The sequence below is a fragment of the Scylla paramamosain genome, chromosome 13, assembly GCF_035594125.1.
Source record: "Scylla paramamosain isolate STU-SP2022 chromosome 13, ASM3559412v1, whole genome shotgun sequence".
Lineage (NCBI taxonomy): Eukaryota > Metazoa > Arthropoda > Malacostraca > Decapoda > Portunidae > Scylla > Scylla paramamosain.
In genome coordinates, this window is record NC_087163.1 from 22,849,215 (window position 1) to 22,858,888 (window position 9,674).

General features: G+C 40.8%; 1 protein-coding gene across 2 annotated transcripts; it reads left to right on the forward strand.

Annotated features, from left to right (window-relative positions):
* On the forward strand, window positions 1-9,674 carry LOC135106530 (thyroglobulin-like). Of its 2 annotated transcripts, none has more exons than XM_064015657.1 (11): window positions 1-168; window positions 3,168-3,328; window positions 3,563-3,680; window positions 4,079-4,273; window positions 4,437-4,593; window positions 5,042-5,127; window positions 6,349-6,534; window positions 7,458-7,626; window positions 7,820-7,881; window positions 8,141-8,289; window positions 8,809-9,674. In XM_064015657.1, the coding sequence occupies exons 2-11, from the start codon at window positions 3,194-3,196 to the stop codon at window positions 8,968-8,970; spliced, it is 1,419 nt and encodes a 472-aa protein (XP_063871727.1). In that variant the 5' UTR covers window positions 1-168; window positions 3,168-3,193; the 3' UTR covers window positions 8,971-9,674. The 2 variants fall into 2 exon arrangements, with proteins under 2 accessions (XP_063871727.1, XP_063871728.1); XM_064015658.1 differs by having other exon boundaries at window positions 28-168; window positions 3,173-3,328.

Here is a 9,674-nt window from a genome sequence, read left to right on the forward strand (position 1 = left end):
GGTACACACATACTAGTATCGCCAGTATGTGTGTGTGTGTGTAACAGCTGTGGTGGAGGTGGCAGGGATACCACATTAGGGACGCTACTCTACAAGGTACACCACACTACGAGAGGCGCCACGCAATACACAAGATTGTCTACTCAAGAAAACAAGATCGAAAAAGTGGTTAGTATTGGTTATGAGTTTATTTGTCGTTGACCGTTCTTGATGCTAACCAAAATTTGCACCATGACTCAGTCCTAAAAATAAATAGGTAAAAGTTAAGAAGAGGAGAAACGTTCTCTTATTTATTTATTTTTTTTTTATTTTTTTTTTTTTTCGGATCTCGTTAATGTATCTTGCCTCGTTTCCATTTTCGGGAAAATAAGTGAATGTTTGTGTGTGTATGTGTTTAACCCTTTCACTGCTGGTCAATCCTTTCCATATTTATCTACGGCTTTTGAAAAACTTATTCTTTTATACTACAGTCTCTTGAAAACGATCTTGTGCAGGTTAGCTTAGATGAAATTAACCTCATATTCTTTTTCTCTTTTATGTCCTAACAACTTATTTCAGTGATCTCAGTGTTGCCAGATGACGACCACAGCTGTAAAGGGGTTAAGGACCCATATGCGCTTTTCAAAGTTTATCATTATTATTATTATCAACATCATCATCATCATCATCATTCTTACCGTTAGTGATCCGCTTCAGTGCGTGCTGGCGCCTCTATACACACGCTCGTGTTTACAAAGTCGCCTCTCAAAGGTTCATGCAACCCACAGGGCTCCACTTGAACCAAACTACGAATGAGGACAGAGTATGCAGGCGACATGTGGCTAACTCCTTTACCGCTCAGTGAGGAGGAGGAGGAGGAGGAGGAGGAGGAGGAGGAGGAGGGGCAGGAGCAGGAGACAGAGAAATAATAAGAGATGATGATGAGGAGGAGGAGGAGGAGGAGGAGGAGGAGGAGGAGAGAGAGAGAGAGAGAGAGAGAGAGAGAGAGAGAGAGAGAGAGAGAGAGAGAGAGAGAGAGAGAGAGAGAGAGAGAGAGAGAGAGAACAGACAGACAGACAGACAGACAGAGAAAGAAATCAATAAAGATGTCAATTCAACTGATAAGCAATTTCTTGACGATTAGTTTTTGACATATCGCTTACCTGTAAAATGTAGCTGATGCGCACGCAGACTTTTTTTTTTTTTTTTTCTTATAAGGGACCTGATAATTTTAAAGACATTCATTATCAGGGAGAGAAAGAAAAAAATGTATATATATAATAGTATTTTTCGTCCTCTCCTCATTGTTTTGCATTTACCAGTCAGTGTGTGCAATTATTCCTGATTCTTTACCAAGTGGCGAGTCATGCGATGCCGAAGCTCCTGAGGTGTGGCAGTGTGGTCCACGAGACTGTCCCTTTCTACCAGGAACTGACGGGGCTACTGAGTGTGTGAATGATGAGTGTGTGTTGGGGGGAAGGGGTTTTGTCCGTGCGGCCCCGTTAACTTACCAGGCTATCCTTCTAAAAAGTACATGTATATTGATAATAGTAAACCAGTGAAATAGTGTTAGGTCTTGCTCGACAACTATACGTTTATCTTATTTCATTTCTATTATTATTTTCTTATGAGTTTGTATTTCTATTGCTCTTTGACGTCTTAATACTCATTCTTATTTAATTTTATCATTATTATTTGTCTTATGAGAACATATTACGATTGTAAGCTTTAATACTCTAATTACTTATCTATTATCTTAGGTTACAATGTTAATTCTTCGTTAGTTTTCAGTGCCTTTATATTAACAACTGCACGTTTTATTTCTATTATTAATTTATTTGTTATCATCGTAGTTAGTTACTATTATACTTTTACGCTTTGATATTGTAATTGCTTATCTGTCTACTCATTCTTTTCGTTTTCACTATTACTTCTCCAATAACTCCGTGTCTGTATAGCATGGTCTTATTCAACGCTTGAGTGTCGTGTTGAATCTGCATAAGCGCAGACTCCTTTATTTATACCTTGACTGAACACTTGCTTCGGACTAGTGCGCTACGAACTCTCGGACGCTCCACGACATAAGTATACTAACACAAGAATTACTCGGCCCACAGGTAACATAAAGACCTGAAACTTTGACGCTAATAATATTGGTGTCTATAGTACAACTCCAGCCATCTTAAAATGAGTCTATGTCGAAGGCTATCAGTCAGCATATAATAGTATTCGTACGTGAAGTGGTTTTGCGTGAAGCCGTACAAGCCCGGGTGTGTAATGACGCGCACCCGAACCATTTATCATAGCAACTGCTCTCTGGTAATAATAATTGTGATATCATGACTGATGGGGGAAAAGTTGTATGGTTCTTCCTACGCGGCACACTTCGTAGTCATGCGTGTAAATATTCAACAGCCACGGATGTTACTCAAGAAATGCTACGGGTTTAATGATATTGATGACAGTAATAATAATAATAATAATAATAATAATAATAATAATAATAATAATAATAATAATAATGATGATAAAAATAACAGGAATTTATTGAGTTTTTGAAGAAGAAGGAAAAGAAGAAAAAATAAGCAGAAAAATAGAATTAAACATAGGCAGGTTGCTTTCATCCGTCTCTCGTTAATACATTAAATAAACATTTATCACGTAAATCTGATAACTGTATTCCCCTGCTTAAGAGTGTTCACTAGCCAGACGTTAAAGATCTGGGGTTCCCAAAGTGGCTTTTAGAGGGTCGAGAAATGTCTTGAGGATTAACAGGGCGTCGATGAATACCCAGAAAGTCAAATGAAGATCGATCAATTACCGGTAGCTGACATTCATGCGCGCGCGTGTGTGTGTGTGTGTGTGTGTGTGTGTGTGTGTGTTATGCCCGTATTCAGAAACGCTTTGCTTTCTCACTCGACTATTTTTAAAGGCCACAGAGATGATTAATCTGATAATCAAGAGTGTTTCTCTGTTAAGAGTCTTGTTGATCTGTCACTAGAACCATAAAAGAAAAAAAAAAACTAATAAGCCCGCTAACTTCAACTACTAGAGCCTTTTGAAAGTAGTGGAGGTGCGGCGCAGAAGTGTTTCAGAACATGTGCTATTTTTTATCTTAGCATCTATCTAGCTTTCTCACACGCTCTAAACAGAAATCACCGGCACATCTTTGTTGTCATTTCTCCCAGAACAGAAAACCTTGGCCAGCTCCGCGATGTCAAAACCAGCATGGATGTGGGCGGTGGTGTTAGCAGCGACTGTCCTGTTGGGGATGGAGCACACAGCTACCGCCAGCTCGGATCACGGGTTGGGGCTCCTCATTGACATCATGGCTAAAGACCCTACACAGGTGAGTTCCGTGCCAAAGGTCTGAGAGGTTAGGGCTTGACGAGGCGGGTGTTTGCTGTGGTATACCGCAATGGGAACCAAAACTAATGAGGTTAGTAATGCATATAACACGTGCATTGATATTTGTCACCTTTTGTTAGCTTGACTGCGGCCATGTTAAGATTTCATGTGTTACTAATTCTTTCGTGAATTATTGAATTTACGTGTGTGTGTGTGTGTGTGTGTGTGTGCGCAGTTGTGCTCGTACGTGAGTTGCCAGGAGCCAGTCTCGCCGGGGACCTGCCCAAACAACACAGTATACCTGGAGAACGCAGCGCAGTTCGGGTGTTGCGGCGCTTGCGTTTCCTTCCGCCGTGAGTACAAACTGCTGAGTGGTTCTGTATGATCTCCCCCGCCGTGACACGGTCCATATAGTTCGTTTAAATCACGCCAGGTATGAGAACTCTCTCTGTGGGAACTTCGTCATCCATCCCATTCCCTGAAATACACTCGCACAATATTTGCTTCGTGAGCCATGCAGGTTAAATACATAAGTTACAGCACTAAGACGCTATTACATTACAGTGATCAAGGGCGCAGGATTTCCGATTTATGTAACGTCGTGTTTTCATGATTACATTAAATTAAGAAATTTAACAGACAAATACAGGTAACTCATCGCCTATACTCCTTAAGTTTCGCACTCACCTACCTAACGCAGCATAATCTCCACTTGAAAGCTTCTACTGTTACTAACGCAAACTCCCAACAGAGGAAGGCGAGTCCTGCACTGGCAACATCGATCCAACGTATGGGGAAGGCTACGAGAAGAGCTTGAGCACACGAAGAGTCAACTTCTTGGAGTCCTTGTATAATGTCTCTGAGAACAACATCCTGCATTCTTCCTGGTGTGACTACAATTTCCAGTGCTTCAGTCGCAATAATATCAGCTTTACATGTATAAAACGTAAGTGTCTCATTTGCTACACATTAACATCTTTTTCATTGCACCAATTGCACAATATATTAATTTATTACACGAGTATTCCTATAAATGAAGAATTTAGTCATCACGCTCTAGATAAGTTTTCAGTGGAACTTCTAGCGCTAATGCAAATCTTCCAACGCAGCTGAGAAAACCTGCAGGAGCATGCTTGACAACTACCTCAATGATGTTGTGAGCAGTAACTACAAATCCTACAGAGATGACTACCGCTGGCAGCCCGTGTGTACCAAAGAGGGCAACTATGATGCCAAGCAGTGCATAGGGCCCCGGGATAAACCCAGGTGAGAGTGGCTGGAGGAGAAGAGGAGAAAGAAGAGGCGTTGACAGCTGATACGAAAATATCAGCTCACACAACACACACACACACACACACATACCACGTACATAAAGGAAAAAAATAATGGATATAATAACTTGCACATGTTCAAAGAATCATTACTCACTTGTTTTATTCACTAATTATTTCATTCATTTACTGTTACTTCTAAGCATACAATTCCTAATGAAGTGAAGACAGACACTCTCTCTCTCTCTCTCTCTCTCTCTCTCTCTCTCTCTCTCTCTCTCTCTCTCTCTCTCTCTCTCTCTCTCTCTCTCTCTCTTTTCCCAAATCCTTCCATACTTCATCTATCCTTCCCTTCTTTTACTTCCTGACATACAAAGGTGAATGATATATAATACATGGTCTCTATCGCACGGTCAACGCAAGCGGCTCTCCTCTGGTTTCAGATGTGTGTGTGTCGATCCGGAGGGTAACAGGCTCTTCGGTTTAGCTTTCCCCGAGCAAGAGGAACTTTACAACACGATGAACTGCAGTGAGTCTTGTTTGAGAGAGAGAGAGAGAGAGAGAGAGAGAGAGAGAGAGAGAGAGAGAGAGAGAGAGAGAGAGAGAGAGAGAACACGCATAAACGGAGAGTAGCGACAGACAAGCAAAAACAGGAGAATAAACAGACAGACGTAAAGACAGGCAGATGGACAGGTTAGCAAATATAGAAATAGACAGAAAGAAAAAACGGAAAAAAATACAGACAAAAAATGCAGATAGGCAGGCAGGCAGACAATCAGACAGACTCACAAGCACACAGAAAGACAGGGGACAATCTACTAGATCACAGAAGGTTCACTATCTCGTATCCTTGCAGATGTTGACGGTGCAAATAATCTAGTACAATACAATTATCCCACTGATAGCAACTGAGGTGAAGGGTTGGCGTCTTGTCTCAGTGCAAGAATGATAATGGTAGTGTGCTTGAATTTTGCATGATAACACTACCACTCGTGAATGTGACGAGTGGAATTCAAGCCTTCTTATTTACATTCAAGCTATGTTAGATTAGATAAAATTAAGGTAGATCAGATTAAGTAACATTAAAGTTGTTTGAATTTCGCATGATAAGACTACCACTGGTGAATGTGCTAAGTGGAATTTAAGCCTAAAACAACTTCTATGAAGTTAGGCGTTCTGAGACGTCTCCGCCAGTTTTCGCTTCGCTGCACAAGACTTTCTTTCTCTCACCGCTATTCTGTCCACCTCTCTAACGCAAGAGTTAACCAGTATTCTCATTCATTCATCCCTTTCTCTGGTAAACTCTGGAACTCCCTGCCTGCTTCTGTATTTCCACCTTCCTATGACTTGAATTCCTTCAAGAGGGAGGTTTCAAGACACTTATCCTTCAGTTTTTGACTACCACTTTGGACTCTTTTATGGGACTGGCATTTCAGTGGGGAATTTTTTTTTTTTTTTTTTTTTGTTGCCCTTGGCCAGTGTCCCTCCTACATAAAAAAAAGTCTGTTTATTTACATTCAGGTTATGTTAGGTTAGACCGTTAGATAAAATTAGGATTGGTTGTTAGATTAGACTGAGTAACGCAACATAACCTATCCTTACCTAGTTTATCCTAAGAAATACTTAAGTTTCTGATCTATATGGGATTCCTTGCATTTTTTCTCTGTCTTTCTTCTTCTTTCCTTCTTTTTTTTTTCTTTTTGGAACTCGTTATTTTGCTAAAAGGTTTTTTTTTGTTTTTTTTCGTCAGAGTGTTCCCGTGCAGCGTGGGAGAGGAAGCAGGCAGGACAAACCACAGTCACTCTTCACTGCCAGGAGAATGGAAATTATGAGCCGCTGCAGTGTGAGGACGAATGGTGTTACTGTGTGGATCCTGCCACAGGGGACCTCTACGGCTCCCGGCTGCCCGAATCTGCCATGCATATGCTTCCTTGTTGTGAGTGTCGTACAGCTGCAACTGCCGTTGCTATAACATTTTCGCGCCTGTATTTCGAAACGCTTTCATCTCTCATAAGGGCTATTTTCAAAGACCATAAACATGATTAATCAGGTTCCTGTGGATATTTTCCTCAATAATAATACAGAATTCTTGTTAGCTTATCATCCATATCAAGAAAACACCCTTCAAAACAATAATTAGCGGCTTGCAAAAAATAATCGAGACACGGAAGTCTCTCAGAATGCGGTTCCTGTTGTCGCTTCTATAAATAAAAGTTCCGCCCATATAAATTCCATCTACGAAGATTCCTGCATGAAAATTTCTATCCAACATTATTCCCCTCGATAAGTTCCCCCAACCTAACTCAATCTAACCTCACCTAACCTAACGTAAGAAAAGCAATTTTCCCATGATTTTCACATGATTTGTTCCACAAATAAAAAAAAAATCTTAATTCACAATTCACCACTGGAAGAATTACTTCGCTGAAAATCTTTTGAGTATAATGTTCATAAACAGTAATTTTTTTCCTCATGGACATCCAGAGAAAAGTCTAAGCAGCGGAAACAACTGGTAAACTGTATATCTATTGCTGTTATCTCCATTTGAAAAACCTCCATAATTTTCAGAACAACACTAATATTTTCCTTCGTGGAGAGCCAGAGAAAATACAGTGGGAGGAAACTTGCAGGAGGAAACTGACCACATATTCCTGTTCTTAAAATCACCATTTCGAAATTTCTACCATTTCAATTTCCCAAACACTACAACGCTTTTTTTCTTTAATGGACAAGCAGAGAAAAATATAGTGGGAGGACACTTAGCAAGAGGAAACTAACATACACCTGTCACTACCATCAGTATTTCAGAACTTCCGTTTCCAAATGCTGTAACGCTTATTTTCCTTCGTGGACAACCAGACAATAAGACCCTAGTCGGGGGAATGTACCTGAGGCGATGTGACAGCGAACTTTACGCCCATGCCAAGCTGCTGGATGCCATGACCGACAGTGGCGTAAGAGGACCTGAGAGCCTCGTGAAGTGTGACCAGGACGGCTCTTACGCCAGCAGACAGTGTGACCAGACAATGTAAGCCTCGGACACCAAGCATAACTAGCACTGATACTGAGTGGGTGGTGTTCAGTACTTCATTTTATTTGGAATATTTGAATGAAAAGTTTAGTTTTTTTTTTTTTTATATGTACATAATTCATTGCTCTCTCTCTCTCTCTCTCTCTCTCTCTCTCTCTCTCTCTCTCTCTCTCTCTCTCTCTCTCTGCAGGTGTCGGTGTTGGGACAAATACTTCTACCAGTCCATCGCTCACCCGTCCGGAGAAGACTGCCGTGAGTATACCAGTACCCAGGAATGACCACCTGTCACTCTTTACTCCAGCACCACGACAACGCTTCCTTTCTTATCACATGCCCATCATTATCGTAAACGTCAAGTTATAATGAATTCTTCCACTAAATTAGATACTCTCCGGCCCACGTATTATTGTGACGTGAAAGAAAACTTGGTAAATAAGACAAATTCTTTTTTTTTTTTCTGCTTCTCTTCGCTTATGACGTCTCTACGTTTCCTCGTTCCCACACCTATCAGAATGCGCCGAGGACGTCCAGTACTACACGGAAATCAATGCTAAGATCACCGTCTCGTGCAAGGTGAACACAGGCGCCTACTCCCAAGAGCAAACCCAGGGAAATTACAAGTTTTGCGTGGACGAGGATGGCATTCGCTCCGGCCCGCTGGTAGGTTGCAAGGAAGACTTTTTTTAGTCTTTTCAAATGCTTTGGGATTTCATTCACACCATTTTCATAGGCCATGTAGATGATGGATAGGGTGTGTGTGTGTGTGTGTGTGTGTGTGTGTGTGTGTGTGTGTGTGTGTGTGTGTGTGTGTGTGTGTGTGTGTGTGTGTGTGTGTGTGTGTGTGTGTGTGTGAGTTATTACCGATGCAGAAAGATTGTTAAATTATCACTAATATCGTGAAAACTAACTTGAAAATTCTAAGAAGACTTCCATTAGAGCTTGTTTAAAAGTAGTGGAGATAAGGTGTTGTAACATTTAAGTTTTATAAGGTCATTTAATGTAGCCTAGTCTAACCTAACCTAATCTCAACTAACCTAACCAATTCTAAACACTGCTACCTAATCAAACCAAACATTAGCATAACCTTAATTTATTTAACTTATATATTCACCGAAAAAAGTATCTGGAGTAGCTGACCAACGTGATATCCTAAAAATGAATATCGAATGATGTTTTCAGGTTTATAATAACCCCGATTACACGCTGGAATGCCTCTACGCGGAACGATGCCAAGAAAACGGTGCAAATGACCCTCAGGATTACTGCTCCAGAGTGTGTGTCGTCCAGGCAGGCGAGTGTCCCGACGAGGCCTATCCTGGTTTCAACTCAGCAGAGCTCTGATGCCTCCGGATCGACTTAGCAATTCGGAAAACATTTAACGGGAACTTCAATTACAAAGAGGAACAGGGATGCGGGGATCAAGAAGACGAGCAAGACGAGGTGAAGCCGCTGCCAAGATGCACCAATTTGGAAACTTCCCTAGTTCCTTTTAACTTAGTAGATCGTTGATTTTCAAAGAACACCCACATGAACATGAAGCGCGGCCTGATAAAAAGTCTTAAGTAGCTAGAGTGGGAGGCAATATTCTTATATAACAACAAACATTAAATTTATCCGGTACCACTTACAGGAAACCAATCGAAACCCCCCAAAAATTAAGTAAGACTGGATTATTTCAGCAGATAATCTACTTCATTCTAAGCCTGTAAACTAGAAGTATGGATTATTGTTTTTTTAATACGGTTTTCTTTCATGACACGTATAGTTTAACAAAGCTTACCTAAAACACAGTTCACCCTGATGAAGCCTGAGTGAAGCTCGACCAGTGAACAGAACTTCCAAGCTGTCGACATCGAGACAGCGATTATTCAAACCTACCAGTTATGAAGCTTCGAGCCCTTAAAGCCCTCCAGCTCATACTTCACTTGATTATTACACTATTTGTCTCAATTTCCATTTCAGCTGAAGTGAAATTATCAAAGCACGTTGTGTTTTTTTGTCATTTACATACTTCTGTAATGTAATAAAAGCTTTCTCGAAAACAA